We start from the raw sequence: 22,500 nt of genomic DNA on the forward strand, positions 1-22,500 counted from the left end.
GTTACTTTCTGCGGAAACATGTTTGACAACTATGTCTATTCTAGCAGTCTGTGTCTGTGCTTGTTACCTAATTCAATGAGCCAGACTTCATTTCACATTCCACTGAGCCGCTGTAGTAAAAGGGCTATGTTTCTATTGAGGGCCAATTGGTTTTAATAGGAGCTCAGTTCCTAAAGTATACGTATCGGGTAGACTTAATTTATCCCACAATGGGGAAATTATGCAGCTGCGATGCAGGTACAAAAAGTCCCCTTAAAAATAAGGTCAAAACAAGAAATAACCAATTCAAGAGCACAGAACTGATGCAACCAGCTGCCACTTCAGCGGCGCCATTTCTACATACAGCTATAAAAGTAAAACAACTAAAAAATTTGCAACAAATAATACATATTACACGCATACGATTGCACCATGTATGCACCAAAAAAAGAAAAAAAACAATTTCAACATCTCATACTGTATGGGTCTCTGCAGTGCTCCATGCCACAGAGACAGGAGCAGACCCAACAAAGCAACCAAAAGAGCTGACTCCGACCTAGGGTGCCCACTAGCTCTCTGCCAATTTCCAGTCCGCGTCAATGAGCAAGAATCCTTCCAGGGAGACCGAAGTGTCCGATACATGATCATATAGCCAGGGCTCCGTGAAATTCGTCAAATCCGACACTCAACGCCATCGCCGCAGCCCCCGTCTCTTCCTCCGCATCTCCTCTGGTCTCTCCACACAGACTCTAGCTGCTAGTCTCCGGTGCAAACATGGCCGTTGCCAAAAGGCTTCTGCAGGCAGGCATTATAAAGTGTTAATGGTTTTAAGAATTGTTTTTCAATTTGCTAATGAAAAAAGGGCTGCTGGGTTTATGATCATGTAAAAGTGGCAAAAAGGAAGGCAGCAGCCTGGACGGTTGGAACAACAGTGCCCTCTAGTGAATAAGAACGTCAAGTGCAACAATCGTGACTATAAACTTGCAACCAATGTGATCTTAGATCCACCTATAAAGTCATCTTAAATAACCCAAAATCTAAAAAGGCACCAGCACCACTTAATGGCTCACCTCACTTTTCAATACCTCCGCCAGGTTGTGTATGTCTATTTGTTAGTTGGTGAAATATCTCAAAAAGTATTGGGCCGATTTTGATGAAACTTTCAGGATATGTCAGAAATGGGATAGGGAACCAAGTGATTAGATGTTGGGGCTTAATCTGGATCAGCGCCTGGATTTAGGATTTTTTAAAGGCCCTGGTGGATGTCGGCTCTTTTTGTGCGCTTATTAATCCGTTCCAAAAGGACAAACAAAGACAGAATAGTATAAAAACTACATACATTTTTCCTGTAAGAAATAATGCAAATTCAATTAATCCATTCCAGACACCAAAGAATATGAAGACTGAACACATTTTAGAGGATATAGTTGTACATGCAGAAAACAATGTGAAATACATATAAAAGTTAAAGTTAATAGATAGTCACACACACACACTAGGTGTGGTGAAATTACCCTCTGCATTTGACCCATCCCCTTGTTCACCCCCTGGGAGGTGAGGGGAGCAGCGAGCAGCAGCGGTGGCCGCGCTCAGGAATCATTTTAGTGATTTAACCCCCAATTCCAACCCTTGATGCTGAGTGCAGGGAGGTAATGGGTCCCATTTTTATAGTCTTTGGTTTGACATAAATTATTATTGTGATGGCTAAAGGACCATCTAACATCACATTTCTGTTCTTGAAGATTTATTGAATTGGTTCTGTGACAAAACTCTTAACTCAAAACACTTGTATCTCAAATCAACGCCTCCCACTGAAAGTAATTAAAAAGGAATTTGTAACATGCCTCTTCACAAAAAAAAAACTTTTAGATAAGAAATATTGTATAAAAACTATACAATATATTGTAGTACTAACACTTACAGTATGAAGTAATATAATAATATATAGGATTTACCTTGGAGAGTGGACTTTTACGGTATCTCCTTCCAGCTGCTTCTCTGTCAAACACACCATCATCAGAGTTTCCCTATAGAAATGTCCGCTGTTTAGATTTTATTTTTTACACCCTTGGCTGGCGTTGTAGACTCATTCTGCTTTAGTATGGTGCAGACCAGCAGTGATACGCTCCAAGTCATGTTTGGATGATTTATTTCTTTAATTCAATGAATATGTTCAAATACTTCTTCCCAGCACTGTCCTTGACATTCACTTTCTTCCTTCCCATGCTTTGAAAAACAAAGTTGTCCACATCTTTAGCTAAAAGCTTATACCGGATGTTTTGGTTGGATCTTACTGAGGTCACTCACTGTGACATTTGCCACACCAACTAACGGCGGGGATGTTTGTAACTCAAATTTTTGTTTGCGGCTTAAAGCATAACAATTAGCTGAGACACAACTCTTATCTCCAAACACTCTTAAGTTGAGGTACCACTGTGTTTAGCTATTTCTTCAATTCAAGAGTGATTTTTACCTTTTTTAATCAAAGGGGCTGGCACTTGCAACTTTCTTTGGCCCCATGGTGGCTTGGGCCTTTCCACACAGTAAGCTTCTGCAAACTCAACCACATGGTGTCGTATCAACATCGAGTCACAGTCAGACAGGAACGCATCACAGTACTGGGTGAAAATGATGTACTGTAATACAATGCCTCATCACAAGTGCAGACATAGACAGAGTCGTTGGAAACACCAAAATAACCAAAAGAAAAAAAAGGTGTCATCTTGACACAAAAACAATAAGAATATGACGAGCATGGCTGAGGCGCAAAAAAACTGACTTTTGCAAGGTCAGATGATGAGTGTGACACACATGACATCACTAAAACCCAAGTTAATCGTTGTTGTTAGCAGATGTTGCATCACTTCTCTCTTTCTTGTGGTCATCGTTATCAAAAAGTAGTGGTTTCATTGCTTGTCCACACAATAATAATATCAGACTTTCCCATTAAAAAAACGTTTCAGGCTCCCAGAGCTCAAAACTTTACAGTTTCCACCTAAAAACGTTCCTGTGTGGATAGCGCCTTATTTTGCAGCTGTACTCAATAAACCAACCGTCTGAAAGCCTGTAACTGCCTAACGCTCGTCACGCAGTTCACTTGAACGCCTCACCATGTAAACAAAGCATGGGCAGCACAGTGCTTGACAGATCTTGCATTGACATGAATAAAGAAGACAGACACAGATTTGTTCATCGTTTTGTGTGCATTCTATGAACACACAAAGCACACACACATACTGTAATAAAGAAGATGTTGGCCCAAATCTTTCCACAGTGGCCCAACTCTCAAAATAGCACAATTCATTCTTCACAGAGATGAGTCACCGACACGCACGACTCTTTGTTTGGGTGCTTCATTACATGGCAAAATACGCTATGTTAGGCATATTGTTTGGCCATACGGTAACGTTAAATGAAAATAGAAAATCTGGGCAAACTTTCGTTCAAAGTATTCCTCCAAAACAAAATCATGCACAAATTGGGACGTACGAAAACCGAGGTATCACTGTCTTGAATAACAAATGAGAATAACAACAAAATCGGTCATTTTAACGCCACAGTCCAGCCCAAACGCAATACTATATATAAAAATATAATCCACCCATCCATTTTCTACCGCTTGTCCCTTTCGGGGTCGCTGGTATAATATAATAATATAATATATCAGTATATATTATATACTGTATATATATAATATGTAAACATTACATATGTTATATTTTATATTGCTACTATGGTAAATTTTTTGTCTACTTTATACCTGCATTGCCCTTTCCATCCTTTGGAACTGAGCTACTGTGTGGAACGATTTCCCTTGTGGATCAATAAAGTTTGTCTAAGTCTATTGATTAGTGAAGATATGTTGCTTTCATTTGGAGAAAATGGGGCTTGGTTATTCAATAACTCAAAAACTAAAGTAGCACAAAGGGCCGTTTTTAACAGCACAAACTATTTTACTAAAAGAATCAGAACTTTACACACCTTATAACTGTCAGACAAAAATTTGACGTAAAAACCACACATTGTTTTAAAATCAGGGCTGCTAAATGTAATCCATTTACTCATGTGATTAATTACAAAAAAATTTTTGCATTACAGTCATCCCTCGCCACATCACGCTTCAAACATTGTGGCCTCACCGCATCGCAGATTTTTTTATTTTTTGTAAAGCATATTTTACTAATTTGGGGGCCTTAATTAAGCATAAAAATGGCTAAATCAACTTAAATGATCAATACTACAGTAGTATTGGCCACTAGAGGAGACCAAACCAATCATAGCACTTTAAATGGGTTATACTTGTATAGCGCTTTTCTACCTTCAAGGTACTCAAAGCGCTTTTGACACTATTTCCACATTCACCCATTCACACACACATTCACACACTGATGGCGGGAGCTGCCATGCAAGGCCCTAACCACAACTCATCAGGAGCAAGGGTGAAGCGTCTTGCTCAAGGACACAACGGACGTGACTAGGTTGGTAGAAGGTGGGGATCGATAGGTTGCTGGCACGGCCATTCTCCCAACCGCGCCACGCCGTCCCCTTTGTTTAGTATCGTGGCCACTGATTGGCACAGCATCAGGCAGCATTACTATACTGGAGTAAAAAAAGTGTAAAGGTTACAACTAGAAACGCTCTTATAATAGTTGTTTTATGTTCTTCTTGCTATGAAAATATTTGTTTATATTTATAATTAATGATTCCTACTTCGCGGAACTTAATTTATCGTGGTCATGTCCAGAACCAAATAACAGCGATCAACAAGGCATTACTGTAATTATGTATTTTTGCAGAAAAATCACGCAATTTATTTTGAGCGCACATGCTCCTTTACTGTGTATGAATACCTGAAAATCTTCGCAGGTTGTTATACGGTCAGTGATCAGGTCAATGCATATGTCAGTGCAGAGATGAGTAAGGAAACTGACTGTTTAACTTGCTGGTAAATTTCCAGGTTTTGAGCAAATAAAAAAGGCATACATTTAAGCTAAAATTGTTAAATATGTGTATGACATTCTGACAATAAAATTGCATTAGCGTCAAAATTTTGGGGTCTTTTTTCTGTTTGTTTAAATCAGTGTTTCCTAGCCATTGTTGGGCTGCCAAAAATATCTGTTCCTAAGCTGTGGTCCGTATGGTACTCAGCGGTAATACACTTTTCCTCCACTTGTGGCAGTAAAGAAAATATCAAACAAACAGAAGAAGTCTGGAGCTAAAGTCTTAGAAAAGTTTCTTAAGCACAAAAAATATGACTAAATTGGTGAAGCTGCATTGTCTTCATTTGCGTTTTAATTTTATTGATACATATATATTATTATTAGTTAGAATAGATTTATTTTAACACTGCGTAATTGTATATAAATGTATTTTTCATCAGTTTTTATGAGTCACTTATTTTGCAGTATATTCAATAACCGTAGTATTTATCTTTGTAATCAGCCTGACCTAAGCCTTGATAATAATCTTTGTGATTAACACATGCTTTTATATCAAATGACAGGGTTTATCTTGTTCAACTGTAAGTAGGTTAGATATAATTATTGCATATCATTAAAATCAAGAGTAAGATGACTAATTTAGTGTTAAAATTTGAGTGGGCCCAGGCCTCTCTGTGGTGGAAAAGTTGGGCCCTAAGGTAAAAAAAAGGTTACGAACTTACGAACCCTCTGGTTTAAATCATGTAAGCAGGAAATGTACTGTGGTTAATCGTGATTAATTTGATTTTAACAAATGAATCCTTTGACAATACTATTTGAAATATTTTTTTTTACATTCCAAAGGGAAAACAAGTAAAATTCCATTTTAAATACATCTGTCGTGACATTTTCAGTGCATGTTGAATGTGCACATGAATACATTTCACTAAAACCAACGTAAAGCTTTCAAGTTAAATCAAGAGGTAAAATGAAAATACATGCAACTTGTCCTGCCTGCATGTGCGTCCTTTACAGTTCGTCGTGTTGATAAGTGAATTCTCTGGTGGAAATGAAACCGTCTTTGTCCTCGTCCTCATTTTTAAAGATGTCCTCTACCATCACTTCGTGGTGCGTGTCGTTCGGTGAGTAACCGTGCTTCTCAAACTCCTTCTTCAGGTACGCCTTCACCTGTGTGGTGCACAAAAACCACAGTCAGCATTATTACGTTACGTACTATAACATTGGGGACCAGAGTCTGCTAGGGACCAGAGTTCTCCTGCAAAGAAATGACAACTAGTTGCTTGAGAGATGCTAGTCTGCTTCCGAATGACTATTGCTGTGCTCCTTGAGCAAGGCACCGAACTCAACCGGTCTCATCTAGTTGTGCGTGTCCTGCAACTTGGCAAATTGAATTCCCCCATGCTGAAAAAAGAAGAGTTTTCCACACCTCCTGCCTGGAGAGCTTCCAGTCATCGTTGAGATCCATCTCCCGGAAGGAATCGTGCGATCGTGGCCCATTGCGGATATCGATGAGCTCGATGTCAAATACGAGGGTGCTGCCCGGAGGGATCTTGCCTGCAAGCCAACAAATTGTGATTAATGGTGACGTGCCCTCCATTTGTATTCTATTTTGCTGAAATTACCTTTCCCTTCCTTCCCGTAGGCAAGAGCTGGAGGGATGGTCAGTTTCCGGCGCTCTCCTGTGCACATGTTCTTCAACCCCTTATCCCAGCCCTTGAGAGCCTCTCGGATCCCCAAGGTGAACCACATTGGGTTTTTATCCCCTTCCGTGCGGCTGCAGAAAACATCCATCAACATAATGCACAAGTCAATGTAAGCATCACAGTTACCTCCATTAATGCTTTTTTTGATTGATTGAAGCTTTTATTAGTAGATTGCACAGTGAAGTACATATTCCGTACAATTGACCACTAAATGGTAACACCCGAATAAGTTTTTCAACTTGTTTAAGTCGGGGTCCACTTAAATTGATTCATGATACAGATATATACTATCACATTGGAGTTGGGGGTTAAATCACCAAAATGATTCCCGGGCGCGGCGCCGCTGCTGCCCACTGCTCCCCAAGGGGATGGGACAAATGCAGGGGACAAATTTCGCCACATCTAGTGTGTGTGTGACAATCATTGGTACTTTAATTTAATTAATTGAATCATAATACAGTCATCACACAAGATAATAATCGGAGTATATACAGTACATTGAATTATTTACATTATTTACATTATATACAATCCGGGGTGTGGGATATGGAGGGGGTGGGGGGTTAGGTTTGGTTGGTATCAATTGATACTATTGATGACTGAAGTGTTAACACTTCAGTCATCAATAATCATCATCAACAATTGCATCATCAGAGAAATGGACATTGAAACAGTGTAGGACTGACTTGGTAGGATATGTACAGCCAGTAGTGGACATAGAGAGAGAGATCAGAAAGTATAAGAAAAAGTGTCTACATTTGATTATTTACATTTGATTATTTACAATCCGAAGAGGTATTATGTGGAAGGGAGGGTGTTAGTTTAGGGTTGTAGTTGCCTGGAGGTGTTCTTTTAGTGCAGTTTTGAAGGAGGATAGAGATGCCCTTTCTTTTACACCTGTTGGGAGTGCATTCCATATTGATGTGGCATAGAAAGAGAATGAGTTGCTGCTACACAAAACAAGACATTTTCAAAACATATGCATTACCTGGAGTGAAACATGGTGCCATTGCTCTCCAGGTATCCCTCATAATGGACAAGAAGCATGTCTCCATATTTTGTCTTGCGGTAACACATGAGAGGTTTATGCAGAACTTCTATTTTCACCTCAGGGTCAGGCAGCTTGGCTCCATGGGTTAGCATTGTTACAAACGATAACAGCGAACAAATAGAAAAACATATCATCTTGTCACTTAGAAAGCGTACTCACAGATTTTTGTGAAAGAGTCCCTTAAATTAAATGAACAAAGTAAATACAGTACTATAGTGGTGTTTAGGATAACTACGTGGCACCAAACTTCATAAACACCCCACTGTTCAACATTTCCCCCTTCTCTCATTTCTATTGGGTCACTTGTCAAGGTCCCACCCTGTATCTTAATACTCTTATACGATTGGTTTGCGTGTTTGTCAGTCATTTAAAGCCACGCCCTCACAACATAATTCCTTGGAGGATAAGAAAGTGTGAGCGTTTGGAGGCATATTCTAGAAAATGTTTACGCACTTTCCCCAACGTAGACATAATGCATATCCATGTACAGTACTCTGAAAGTCTAACTCGCGGCGGCGGATGGAGTCGCTGCAGTCAGCTGCGCGTTTAATCTTATCATGGTAAACAAGTAATGAATGGCACACATATTTAAACAATGGAGGGGATTCTATTCAAGTGGACCAATTACATAAGCGGTAAGTTATCTCAAGGCTTGTTTTTTGAGGGTGTACAGTTATGGCTTTGGTTGCGATGGAAGCTAGCTAGCATGACAACGTCAGTGGAGAGTTAGTGATAACATTAAGCCTTAGCGGGCAAGCTAACATAAGCTAATAGTCTCAGGTAGGCTCCGATTGAATTAATGTCTATATATATAACGACAGAGTAACCGACTTTTATTGATATTAGACACAGTCATTATTTTCATATATTGTCATTTTGTTCGAATTACTTGGCATGGAAACAGGGCATAAGTGTTACAAGGTCCCTTTTAACTTGTAAACGGTGTTCGCTTGAATGTGCCACATAGGTGACTTTGTTTACATACAAACATTCTTACAGGGTGGCAACCTCGCTGGTTTGTGCTGGATGGAGGAACTCTGTCCTACTACGACTCTCAAGAGGATGCTTGGAAAGGCTGCAAGGGGAGCCTTAAAATTTCTGTTTGTGAAATTCAAGGTTTGTGCATTCTGATCTGTATTTCACTGTGCATCCATCCATTCAGTGCCGCTTGTCCCTTTCGGGACAAAGATTGTAGATGACTTCATAAGAGGATTCGCTCCATTCATTTGATTCTGTTATGGAATAAAAGCTCAAAGGTGCTGAAAGCGATGCACAGAGTGAACCCTCTTGCACCCTGATTGGACAAAGAACAGACACAGAAAACAAATACACACGGACATGGCAATATTGTATCTCAGCTGCATTCGGGCATAAGGCGGGGTACACCATGAATTGATTTACGTGGACCCCGACTTAAACAAGTTGAAAAACGTATTCAGGTGTTACCATTTAGTGGTCAATTGTACAGAATATGTACTTTACTTTGCAACCTACTAATAAAAGTTTCAATCAATCAATCAAACAAGTCGCCGCCTTATCGCAAGGGCAACACAGATAGACAGAAAACATTCACACTCACATTCACACACTGGGGCCAATTCACTGTGCATGTGTGTCAAATTTTAAGAAATAATTGATTTACATGAAACCGGTATTACCAGACAGGTCTTGTAAAGAAAATTCAAGTGACATAAGCATCATATTTCCTGTGGTAAATGGTAAGAAAGTTGTGGATTTTTAAAACCGGTGAAAATGCAATAATTTCTGGTAAACTTCTTCAAAAAAAGTAAATCCATCCATCCATTTCCTACCGCTTATTCCCTTCGGGGTCGCGGAGGGTGCTGGAGCCTATCCCAGCTACAATCGGGCGGAAGGCGGGGTACACCCTGGACAATCGTGCTCAAGATTTTAGATGTGACCTTTTTGTTAGAAATGTCAAAACTTTCTTAATACCGTATTTTTCGGAGTATAAGTCGCACCGGCCGAAAATGCACAATAAAGAAGGAAAAAAACATATATAAGTCGCATTTTTTGGGGAAATTTATTTGATAAAACCCAACACCAAGAATAGACATTTGAAAGGCAATTTAAAATAAATAAAGATTAGTGAACAACAGGCTGAATAAGTGTACGTTATATGACGCATAAATAATCAACTGAGAACGTGCCTGGTATGTTAACATAACATATTATGGTAAGAGTCATTCAAATAACTATAGAACATGCTATACGTTTACCAAACAATCTGTCACTCCTAATCGCTAAATCCGATGAAATCTTATACGTCTAGTCTCTTACGTGAATGAGCTATATAATATTATTTGATATTTTACGGTAATGTGTTAATAATTTTACACATAAGTCGCTCCTGAGTATAAGTCGCACCCCCGGCCAAACTATGAAAAAAACTGCGACTTTATAGTCCGAAAAATACGGTACTTTCCCCATTTTCAAAAGGTTTGTATCATTAGAAAGCTTCATAAACAAATAAACTGAAAAAAGAGGTTTCATAGTAATGGTGTATTTTTAATTACCACTCAGGCAAATCATATTGTTGATGTAGATGCCCATATCTGCTATACAAATTTGCTTTACAAAACAAAAGTGTGGGATATTTCTCTTGTTGCCCCATTTGTATTTCAATCAATCAATCAATCAATGTTTATTTATATAGCCCTAAATCACAAGTGTCTCATTTGACTTTATTAAAGGGACAAGCGGTAGAAAATGGATGGATGGATGGAAATATAGATAGAAAGAAGAAGAAAAAAAGAAGACTGAGGGTGACATTGGGGATAAAAGACAGAGAGAGACAACAAAAATGAAAAACAACAACAGATATACATCAGCAAATACAATATATACAAATATGATACCAAAAATGTAAAGAAAAAACAGTTAGTGAAGTCGATAATAATACACAGAAATTAAAATGAACATACTTGCACTACAATTGGAACAATAAAAATACCAATACAAATAATTATTGATAATGGATAATAATATTTACCTCTATTATCGACATTCCAGATGCAACAACACGTAAATGTGATGAACACTGGAAATACAAAAGAAGGCAGATAAAGATGGGGAGAAAAGAAGGAGGACCGGACTAAACCTTTTACATTGTTATGGTAATATAGGCTAAGCTTTAGCAGTGTGCCGTGTTACAACCTGGTTCCCCCTTGGAGGAGGGGGGACTACGTTTATGACGGAAAATTTGAGTAAACATAGCTGGTCGGACTTGACTTGTGAGTTACATCACAGGGCAATCGGCGGGTCCAACAAATCAGTCTACAAATCGATAAATTTCAAAGATATTTGGCAGACTAATATATAACTTGGATCATAATAGTGATTCCGATGGACATTTTACTAACCGCAGATTTTTTGCAGGTGGTAAATTAGCAAAATTATACCGTGATAATTTGTTCAATCTGAGAATATCGATATTCTGGATCAACTAGGATATGTGTTCTACATTATCAGTATTGGGTGTATAGTGGTGATGGAAACAACGCGAACGGGGGCGTTGCGGTTGCTTCTAAGATTGCGCGATCAAGCATTAAGCGGGCTCAGTGACCACTGCAGATATCCAGCCAGCGGCGAATATACACACACATACGTAGAATCAATATGGATGCTATCATTCATCAAGGCTGTTGTATTCTCGGTTCATTCAATCGATCGCACCTAGCATGTGTGCAATATTTAGATTTTGCGTCTGTTTGGCAGTTCACTCAACTGACTCCACACGGCTTGACCTGACCATACCTGGAGAGCAGCACTTCTACCTAAGAGCCATCAATGCGGCAGAGAGGCAAAAATGGCTGGTAGCTCTGGGTACAGCCAAGGCTTGTTTGACGGACAACAGAACAAAGAGAGAGAAGGGTAAACCGTCGTCATGATATCAGAACCCTCCATTACTCGTGTTTACAGTAACACCTTATGTACTATACTTTTCAGAACTCCAGGAGAACACGGAAGCACTAAAGACAAAGATGTCAGAGCTCCGATTGTACTGTGACCTTCTTCTGCAACAAGTCAATAAAATAAAGGGCGGTGATGAGCTCGGCGACGCAGCAGACGTAAACATTGACTTTGGGTGACTTCTTAAAATGTGAGCACATGTTTATGCATTCTTTGTCTCTTTTAGACATCATCAGGCGCAGACACAGGAGACCTGGTGAAGTCGACGTGTACCACTTTCCTCATGACCCTGGAAGAGTGCATGCTGATTGCACATCGTACTTTCGCAACAGATATGTCCAAACTGAGCCCACCGGCGTCTCCTCCAGTCGCCGCCATTAAACCCCAAAAGGTTTGTTTTTGCAGTCCGATGTAATCGAACATAGAAGTGTGTAACACCGGTATGTCTTTTACAGATGAGACCTGTCAATCATTTAAATCAGCACCTTGGAGATAAGTAAGTCCCTTTATTGTCATGAATTACTGCTTGGCTGCATCTAATAAGAATGTTTTAAATAAATATTTCTATGGATGCTCTGTAAATATATTTATTATTTGCAGGTGGGGAGATTTATCTGTAACAGACCCCCGCAGCTTTGAGTCTGGTGCAGAAGGACCAGAAGAACCAGACAGACCAGTGAACCATTCCTCCCCTTCACGTAGGTCGACTTATTTTGTTGCCTTTCATTTGTTTGTTGTGCATGCATCAAGGGAAGTGATGAGGGGAGATGCAATTTGGAATTACAGTCGAACCGCTCAAGTCATATACAATATGAAATTCAACCTAGATATTTTCCTGAAAAATCTAGTAGAAGAAATATCCAAACCACTGTCATGCAAGGATTAACGTTGCAATCTGCACATCTTTTTAGCAACACTTTTTCTAAAACAAAAAACAGGAAAATGTTAAGAGATGCACGCATGTTATCTTTATTGTCAACACTTGTTATCAAAGTGGAAGTTTTGTTGTTTTTACCTTTTTATAGTGGTTAACTTTTGTTTACATTTATATAACAATAAATAGATTAAAATGTCTGCGATTGGCTGGCGACCAGTTTAAGGTGCACCCCTGGGCCGGTAACTCATTTTGCTCTAATGTACCACAAATTATTGCCGAAAAACAATATTACCGTCAGCATTATTTTAAGACCAAATTAAGCACTATTGTAATAATGCTAATAATAATAGAAATACTACTGCTGATAATAATTATAATAATACAAGTAACCATTTTTACACACAGTGCACTTATGTTATTAATATTTTAAGCAATTTGAATTGCTATAACTTTCCAACAAATTTGGCACACTAGCTCATTTGTCCATGCTGATGGGCTCCACTTGCTCATTTGCTTTGAAGCCAAACATATTCCCACACAGGACATTTGGCTTTGCAATCAAATTTTTGTTGCTTTGCTGTACGTCTCACGAGAGAGTAGCAACTCTCGATGCTCTGACTGTACATCCTAGCGGACCCGCCTTTGCCCACAAAGACAAAGATTGTAGATGACTTGATAAGAGGATTCACTTCATTCATTTGATTCTGCTATGGAATAAACACGCTAAGGTGCTGAGAGTGATGCACAGAGTGAACCCTCTTGCAACAAAGAGTGAACCCTCTTGGACAAAGAACAGACACAGAAAACAAATACACACGGACATGGCAATATTGTCAAGTTAATTTTCATCTGTTTTATTAATTTATTGATCAGCCCAGGCTTACACCCCAGCTTACCTGTTACCCGAATAAGGATAAGTGATATAGAAGACGGATGGTAAAATATTACATATATCATTGCCTGTTGAGTTTTTTTCGAACAAGCAAAAAAAGTACAAATCCAAATAATCCATTCCAAACACCCAATAATATGAACAAGTACTGCGGGTAGTTGAGCAACATTCTCTTATTTGGAAAACAAAACAGGCCACTGTTGGTGAAAACCATGCCAAAAATTATGAACAAGCTTAATTGTCGTCTCTAGACAACAGTCCTCTTCCACCCGCAGCAAGATACACACTCAGCCTGTCGCGTTCACACACACTTAGAAATTACTAAGTCCTATTAAAGACTCTTGTTGACAAAAAACAATAATGTTTCTCACCTTATTTATCAAAGTAATGGCACATGCAACTTTCTTTGGCCCCATGGTGTATTATTTTGCAGTCATGCTCAATAAAAAAGCACATTGACTTGTGAACGTTGTTGATAAAAACCGAGGTTTGACTGTACAGTTTTATTGATGTATCAGATAAGAGGAACAACACAGAGATTGTATTCTGTATAACATAAAAGTCTACTTTAAACTAAAAAGAAAGCACTGTAATGTAGAAAATCCATTTTGAGTGTATCATAACAATAAAATTGTCATTTCTGGTAAATTTTTGCAAATAGCTGTTGCTGTCACTTATTAGTCATCAGATAAAAAAATGGATTTAATCACTGTGGCTGCAGGCAACCTCCTGATGTAGTTGTATATCAACTCCACAGGATGGCAGCAGCTGCATTGATGTAACATGAGTGGTCAGCATCCAGCAGCTTTGTCTACTACTGTATGTGCTTTAAAATGTTTAAGTGGTATTATATCTATAGTATAGTTTAGTTTCTGTGACAGGACCAAAAGAGAAAATTGTAAGAATGGCCCTAATTTAAAAAATGTACAATTGTAATATTATTACATATATCGTTTTGCAAGGCACCAAAGTGAAGTTTAGTCATTTTATCTGATGACCAACATCTCAGTCTGTTACCTAGTGTTTCTGTCCAAAGCTAACAAGTGTCATACTGACCACACAGAACTTTTCACCGCCAATGGCTCCATCCGGCAAGAGCAGGTTGCATCCCAGAATACCTCTCAGGCTGAAAGCTCCCACACGGCAACAGAAGATGGAGATGGGGAACAAGAAGGAGAGCAAATGAAGCTCGAAAGGGACCAAAGCTCGGACGACGCCGTGCCGTCTCAACAGGAAGCAGTATCTGACGGAGACAAGAGTAAGATTTTGAAGGACCCCACAGAGCCTGGAGACGACGAGTCGGTGGAGACATTTTTCAGCACAATGGGTCACAGGTATGACACTTCTTCTCTGGAAGGACACTTCCTTTAGGAGCTCCTAAATGCAACATGCCAGCACACGTTACTGACTTAGTGACATTATAGCACAGCACAAATGATAATGTTAAGTGTTTTTTACAAATGTGCTCTCTCTTAATCACCTGATAAAGCGAAGCCCTCGTCTGATGTTTGGGTTTGTATCACAGATTTATATCCTCACTGTCTCTCTTAATGATAGTGTTAGCGTGTAGACAGTATGGAGAGTGCTACAGTTGAACTCGATTATGTCCCAATCCACCGCATTGTTATTAGGAGTGTCCCGATTCGATATTAATATCGGATATTGGTCCGATATCAACAAAAACAAGTATCATATTATATGAGCTTGCATCTAAAATCTCTGATATTAGATAGATAGTACTTTATTGACTCCTTCAGGAGAGTTCCCTCAGGAAAATTTAAATTAGCACAAGGAGTCCTGCAGCGTGTAGTGAAATAATTTACAAAAGGTAAACATGGTAGGCTACAGGCTGCTAGCAGCTACGCAACAACTAAGCTAACAATAGCACATAAGCTAGACATACGTAATGAGTGTCCTTAAATGAACAATATTGCAGCGTAAAACAGGACATTTTTCAATACTAACAAGTATCATGTAATTATGGTTGCATATTACTTACATATAAAAAATCTCCAATGTAGAAGTGTTCCGTAACAAAAGTGTCTGCATCATTCAACTTACTGTGTCTATTTTTGTGGCCACTCGGTAAAAAAAACAATTACCACTCCACATCAACTTAAAGACATCATAAGTCCATTCCAGATGGTTGATAATGAATAGGTTTGTGTTTTTCATTCCTTTTCTAACATTCCACACTACAAAATTATAAATGGATGTTTGAGTTGCACTGATATTGTACTGTATCAATATCACTATTGGACAATACTCATTGCTCCAATATCAGTATCATATCGGAAGTGCAAAAGTTGTATTGGGACACCCCGATGACCCACATTTTGGATCGTTTCTTTGAAATGTGTATGTTGAAATCTGTTTAATGTTGTTAACATCATCGTTATTGCTAAGCAAAGTTCAATGTCAACTTTCTAATTACACAGCAAGAAAATGTCCACACGGGACTTCCTGTTCAGTGCAAAATAAGCTTCAAAATAAAAGCATGGCAGTATTAACCTGGATTTTACCACATCAACGAACAAAATACACACGTTTTTAATTAGTATGTTTTGAGCGTGTTTGTAGTAGTAACTGCAAGACACATTTGCACATGTCATTGTAGCCAAGACTTACAATCAAATTACTGCAACAGCTCTGTTAGATAAGCGTATGAAATACCATTTGGAAACGGAAGAATGTAAATAAAATATGCACAAATGGAGGACAATGATTAAAAATTATTGATATTTTTCTGGCCAAATTCACAAGTAAATGTGCAAGCAATAGCTATTTTTTGGTATGTTAAATCAGTGGTCCCCAACCACCGGGCCACGGCCCGGTACCGGTCCGCGGACCGATTGGTACCGGGCCGCGCAAGAAATTAAAAAAAAAAAAAAAAATTTAATTTATTTTTTTTTCTTTTCTTTTTTTAATTAAATCAATATAAAAACACTATGTATACATATTGTGTATGTGTATGTCAATATAGATCAATACAGTCTGCAGGTATACAGTCCGTAAGCACACATGATTGTATTTCTTTATGAAAAAAAAAAAAAATCCCCCCCCCCCTCCCGGTCCATGGGACAAATTTTCAAGCGTTGACCGGTCCCCAGCTACAAAAAGGTTGGGGACCACTGTGTTAAATGGCTTCCACTGTAGTAGTTCTATTAGTGGAAGGTTTTGTGACCCTCCCAAGTTTGATGTGCATTATGTTGTGGAGACAATCCTCTCTCACCTTGCTTCATGCATGCCGTGTTTCTTTCTTTGCTTTTGCTCTGTGTACTGTTTTTCTTTTCCCCCTTTTGCTCAAATAAAGTTGAGAGCTGAGTCTAACATTGTCCTGTTTGAATCTGTTTCTCCTCCCCTTGTTTTTGTAGATTTAGTGACTTAATGCTGGATGACGACAATGGTATCCCCACACAAGCGTTTTTGGACTCATGCTATGCAATAGTGCCGGTATTAGGTAGGCCAGTCATGTCCTCATCTTCTCATGTCTTTACACTATATCATCAGGAAGCATTTCTCTCATGCTATTGCTCATCATTCTGTGCCTCAGTGCTTTCTATCTGGGCTTCATGTCATTCTCTTTCGTACTTATTTTCATCGTGCAAATAATAAGGTTTTGGAATGTGAGTGTACTGCTCAGACTCTTCATTATGTACACTTGTATACTCTATTCCAGGGTGCCCAAAGTGCGCGCGAGGGCCGTTTGCGGCCTGCAGCAATTTCTTAACGGCCCGCCGTATATCCTAAAAATACTATTATAAAAAACTCAAAGTGGAATAAAAAAGCGATAGATGTAAAGTAACAAGAAAAAGTTGAAATGTTGACACTAAAAACTGGGAATGCAGGATTGTTTTTTTCAAGCTGATACAGATAACTTTCTGCTTCTGAGATACTGATTAACAAATTATGTATATTTTTTATTCTTTGGATGAAAGTGAAAAACTTCTAATCCACCTAGAGCACAGTACGGTTAATTTTGCATCATTGGAGCTGTTTTTCCCTTTTCAAACATGTATGTATAATATTGCAAAATCAAATATATCAAAATAGCCCTCGCATCCTTTGATTTTTCAATGTGCGGACCTCAGTGGAAAAACTTTGGACACCCCTGCTTGATTGTAATTCAAGTGTCATTTTGCAACAGGGGTCTCCAACCAGCTAAAAGTAGCTTGCCAACTGATTTTGAGTAGCTCACCAAAGGTTCAACAAATACTGTATTTGCCTAAACTCAGTATTTTCATATTCCAGACATATTTAACAACAAATGACCACAAAATAGCATCAACGCAATGACTGCTTTGTTTAAATGGAAATTTGCTCCCTAAATGAACTCACTTTAAATGTTGCCAGTCGTATAAATCCCAAATCTTTACTTTTTGCCAAAGTAGCTCTAATAGTAAAAACAAAAATTCTGCACTAGAAAGAAATGCGTACTGAAATATAAGATGCAAATGAACAAAATGTGCGTTGTGTATACCAACATTTTGTCAATGTCCTGGAAAAAATAAGTTATGCAGATAAATGTTACATTTTCATTTAGTATAAGTAGCTTTCTAAAGCTCTCCAAAGAAAAAAGATTGGTAGCTCCTGCTTTACAACAATCCCTGCAAAGGGTTAAAAAATCCTTCAAAATGTATATTATTTATTTTTAGTTTTACTCTATAAATCAAAAAATACACAGTATAGTGTCATTCTGTACTTACAGAATGTGTGGTTACACATCTCTTTTTTCTTTCAAAGTATCTTCTTGCTGGAAAATATTGGGACGGCGTGGCGAAGTTGGTAGAGTGGCTGTGCCATCAATCGGAGTGTTGCTGGTTACTGGGGTTCAATTCCCACCTTCTACCTTCCTAGTCACGTCTGTTGTGTCCTTGGGCAAGACACTTCACCCTTTGCCTCTGATGGCTGCTGGTTAGCGCCTTGCATGGCAGCTCCCGCCATCAGTGTGTGAATGTGTGTGTGAATGGGTGAATGTGGAAATACTGTCAAAGCGCTTTGAGTACCTTGAAGGTAGAAAAGCGCTATACAAGTATAACCCATTTATCATTATCATTTATGAATTGACTTTTGAGACAGTGTCCTCTGGTGGACGCATAGCTGCGACACTACTTCACTTGCATAGAGTATATTACCAACAAACCAATTTCTATATAAGTTGTACCATAAATAACGGTGATTATTTATAATTAATTATTTAAATATGAATAATTAAAAATAAATAATGTTTTTTTGCAGCTTAAAGCAGAGAAAGGAAATGTAGACAAGCAAATAGGCGGTGTTCTACTGTGCTCAATTAGAAAAGGTATTATTAACATATATGTCTATGATTGCGGTTGTAGTTGCACGATGTAGCCGCAAAATATGAAATGCTCTTCCAGGCATTTTTATTTTTTTTATTTTTTTTAAATCCGCAGCTACCGCTATTTTTAAAGTAATGATGGCCAAGTGTTGTAAAATGTTTCCACATGAGACTGTTAATCCGTTTAATGCAACAATCTGGAAGTCTGTTAATAACCACTAACTCTACCGATTTGTTCACATAGTTGTTTATTTTTAATATTTACCATCCACCGCCCTAACGTGTTGAGCAAGGCTACAAGTAAAAAAACTGTCAAAAAATATATATTTATCTGCTCCAAGTACACTTGAGATTGGAATGCCATTATCATTTCATGAATTATTCTGCAATAATCATGAACACAAATATCTAGTGGCACCTTCTGCAAATATACCTTTTTTAATATAAAGATGGCGAGTTTAGACTGAATTGAACCTGCATGTTCGATTACAACAACATTGGACTATTGCATACGAAATATACATTAGGCCAATTTGAGCTGGTAAAAATAGTACAATTATGTAGAAAGCAAAAAAATAAAAGATGTAATATTACAAAAAGTTATGTCATGAGAATAAAATCTGAAAATAGGACATATTCCAAAAAAAATTGCACTATCACAATGTTATAAGAATAGTCGTTGTGTGTGTGTGTGTGTGTGTGTGTGTGTGTGTGTGTGTGTGTGTGTGTGTGTGTGTGTGTGTGTGTGTGTGTGTGTGTGTGTGTGTGTGTGTGTGTGTGTGTGTGTGTGTGTGTGTGTGTGTGTGTGTGTGTGTGTGTGTGTGTGTGTTTTTGGATTATCCAAATATGGAAAAAGATGCAGTGTTACAAGAAAATTAATTGGAAAATTAATAATATTAATTTTACAAGAATGAAGTCAGATAAATACAAATAAAACGTGTAACACTACATTGTTAATGTTACCACAAGCCAGAAAAAAGTCTCACTATTCTGAGGTTAAAGTGATCTTTTTTGACGAAATTATTGTATGTGAAATGATAGATGTACAGTACATATAGATGGTTTTAAGTAATCCCTGGTTTATTATTCAAGTCTGATGAATGTTTGAATATGAAAACTTAACAAGATTTCCACAACAAATTTATGACAAATATAGCATTAAACCACTGCCTCAGTACCTTTTGAAAAATGACAGCCAAAAGAAGTGTTTTTACAAAATGGCTTTTTAAAAACAGGCAGCATTGGGAATATTTTTTATATTTGTTTTGTAGGGCTAAAGACCTATCTAATTGTCACTGCTCGTCGTCCGTGAACAAATCACAGTTAGGACACCGTATTGTCCAATATTCATCCAATTATATCCAGATTGTTGTAATAATACAAGTAGAGTGGAAATGTGATTAGAATAAAGTCAGATTTGAAATAAAAAGACACAAAACATTAGACAATTAATGTTACTATGATAAAGTTATAATATTCCAAGACAGATGTGATGTGAAATTAGTTATAGTTTTGGGTAAAATGTTATTTAAGAGAAAAAACTTTGAAGGGAATTATGATTTGGACTGGTGTTTTTCAGTTTTTAGGCAATAATACAACTTAAGAATTGAGTGGTCTTTTTTCTAAAATTTCAACTTCTAACTTAACTTTTTTTCCCAAGGAGTCAATTCACTTCACATAATTGTAGGACTCTATTCTTTATGATTTTGGAAGGTATTGTTCATAATGACTAGAAATGATGATTTATTTCCACCTACAGACAAGCTGGGCCCGACTGTCTTTGCTCCGGTCAAAATGGACTTTGTGGGAAACATCAAAGTGAGTGAATATATAAAAATATTGGTAATATTTGTTTTTCCCAAACATTTGAAATATTATTCCTGCCGGTGGTGTAGAAAATTCAGCAGAAGCAGATGTCGGACCCCGATAGTTTCTCCACGCTGCAGGCCATCGTGCTGCATGAGGTGCACGCCGAGGTGGCTCAGGTACGCAACTCGGCTACAGAGGCTCTGCTGTGGCTCAGACGTGGCCTCAAATTCCTGAAAGAGTTCTTGTCGGAGATCAATGCTGGACAACAAGACATCCACGGAGCCCTGAGTCAGTATGAGCATTACCTTACAAACAAAGTTGATGATTTTTTAAATTATGTTTTCTCTATCAGATCAAGCGTATGGCAAAACTCTTCGGCAATATCATGGATGGGTTGTTCGTGGTGTGTTTGCGGTATGTTCCACCTGCTCCCAATCCCCTCTCACAAGCCCACCAAAGTCCTTCAGGACTTTTGTCTGACGTTCCTCTCCTCTTTTTGTCTCTTCAGTTGGCACTAAGAGCCGCTCCGTCCTACCAGAGCTTCACCGCTGCTTTAGTGTCGACGGAAGGCGACGAGCTGAAGAGCAGCTTCATCAGCGGCGTGCACAGAGACCTCGACATCTACCTGCCCGCCATGGAGAGACAGCTGGCCATCTTGGACGCCCTCTATGAAGAACACAACCTGGAGTCTGACGAGGTAGTGTGAACTTTTTAACACTAGAACTGCACTATGAAGGATGAAGGAACACGCTGCTTGCAACACGGCTACTAAAGTGTGTTTCGAAAGCCGGCAAAGGTTCTAAGACAGAACCAGGAGAAACAATGAAGTGTACTTTCTAGACTGACATCTAACATTGCAAATGTTAACGTGTCATCTGTACATGTACTGTATAAGTACAGAAGAGCTTCTCACTTTGATGTGTTCATGAAGCAGAATGTCCATCAAAAAGAACCTTTTAATGCCATTATTTCCACTTGTATTCTTACAACTAACCTGCTCATCTTGCACTACATATTCTGTTTAGTCTTTAAAATATACACACTGTAGTTCTTACGTGTTAAATATCACACTCATTTGTTACTTGTAACAAAAAACGGCAGCTTCTCAAAAACCTTTTTTTGTTTTACTTTTGATTTGCACACATAAAACAATATGTCTGTGGAGGTCAGCCACAAATAAATTTGGCGTTACTTGTTAGGCGGCGCTATGCATGGTAAACTCTTGCTTTTTGATACAGCTTATAGGGGTCGAAAGGGCACGTGATTTGGCAATGCATTGTGGGGCCATGGTTGCTATTTCTGCTGGCTAAAGCTTTTTTTTACATGGCTGCACTGTGAGAGAGAGCAACAAACTGGATGAAAATTCAAAAGAAAAAAATCAAGGGACCGTACCGAGACAAACTGGATCCTGTTCCAATGGCTCGCTATCTCAAAAGAATAAGAAAAATTGGTGAAATTGCTCGATGGGACGAGCACGTCCAATGGACAAGATTTTTTTAATAAAAAAAACCTGTTTCATTTTTGTCCTTGCTATGACTAGGGATGTAACGATAAACGGTATTAATGATAACCGTTGTAAAACTCCCCGTTGTTTATATTACCGTTTTAAATTAAAATAATGGAAAAACCCTTATTTGTTTGTTAAACTCAAGGACTGAGAGGCGCTGGCTCGCTATCTTAAATGATGACATGAACATAAGAGACATTAACGTCTTTCCCCATCAAGAAAGGACATACTCCAATCTAAATTTATATAAACACATTACTGTCTGAGCAACTAAGATATTCATTTGTGTTCATTACTGTAAATCTACAAGCTGTGCTCTCTTAGAACAGTGATCGTTCAATACGAGACAAAGGTGTTTTTACGGTGCGTTCAAGGACCGCTGAACAGACAAGGACGGCTTAACGCCCGCCAGAAATAATTGATAATAGATTATATTTGTTGCGCAGTTTTCATTTAAATAAATCATAAAGTGCTGAAGTACAAACTTTAAAATGTAAAACTATAAATTTT

General features: G+C 38.3%; 2 protein-coding genes across 4 annotated transcripts in view; one reads left to right on the top strand and one right to left on the bottom strand.

Moving 5' to 3' along the window:
* Nucleotides 1–3,938: 3,938 nt before the first annotated feature.
* On the bottom strand, nt 3,939–7,968 carry LOC133660639 (peptidyl-prolyl cis-trans isomerase FKBP14-like). Of its 3 annotated transcripts, none has more exons than XM_062064208.1 (5): nt 7,833–7,962; nt 7,611–7,749; nt 6,542–6,693; nt 6,346–6,473; nt 3,939–6,086 (listed from the first exon to the last, which is right to left on the bottom strand). In XM_062064208.1, exons 1-5 carry the CDS (start codon nt 7,960–7,962, stop codon nt 5,928–5,930), a joined length of 708 nt encoding a protein of 235 aa, XP_061920192.1. In that variant the 3' UTR covers nt 3,939–5,927. The 3 variants fall into 3 exon arrangements, with proteins under 3 accessions (XP_061920192.1, XP_061920194.1, XP_061920193.1); XM_062064210.1 differs by having other exon boundaries at nt 3,940–6,086; nt 7,611–7,744; nt 7,833–7,968; XM_062064209.1 differs by having other exon boundaries at nt 3,942–6,086; nt 7,611–7,962.
* Nucleotides 7,969–8,105: 137 nt separating this feature from the next.
* Nucleotides 8,106–22,500, top strand: part of LOC133660031 (pleckstrin homology domain-containing family A member 8-like) — a 16,158-nt gene continuing 1,763 nt past the window's right edge. The window contains exons 1-13 of the mRNA XM_062063061.1: nt 8,106–8,308; nt 8,673–8,789; nt 11,409–11,564; nt 11,640–11,761; nt 11,830–11,994; nt 12,059–12,099; nt 12,204–12,301; nt 14,436–14,706; nt 16,747–16,832; nt 20,434–20,492; nt 20,570–20,771; nt 20,836–20,897; nt 20,992–22,500. The exon at nt 20,992–22,500 is cut by the window's right edge and continues 1,763 nt beyond it. Coding sequence (XP_061919045.1) covers nt 8,269–8,308; nt 8,673–8,789; nt 11,409–11,564; nt 11,640–11,761; nt 11,830–11,994; nt 12,059–12,099; nt 12,204–12,301; nt 14,436–14,706; nt 16,747–16,832; nt 20,434–20,492; nt 20,570–20,771; nt 20,836–20,897; nt 20,992–21,189 — 1,617 coding nt within the window. The 5' untranslated portion in view covers nt 8,106–8,268 and the 3' untranslated portion in view covers nt 21,190–22,500. The remainder of the gene's footprint in view (nt 8,309–8,672; nt 8,790–11,408; nt 11,565–11,639; nt 11,762–11,829; nt 11,995–12,058; nt 12,100–12,203; nt 12,302–14,435; nt 14,707–16,746; nt 16,833–20,433; nt 20,493–20,569; nt 20,772–20,835; nt 20,898–20,991) is intronic.

Source organism: Entelurus aequoreus, linkage group LG11 (genome assembly GCF_033978785.1).
Source record: "Entelurus aequoreus isolate RoL-2023_Sb linkage group LG11, RoL_Eaeq_v1.1, whole genome shotgun sequence".
NCBI lineage: Eukaryota > Metazoa > Chordata > Actinopteri > Syngnathiformes > Syngnathidae > Entelurus > Entelurus aequoreus.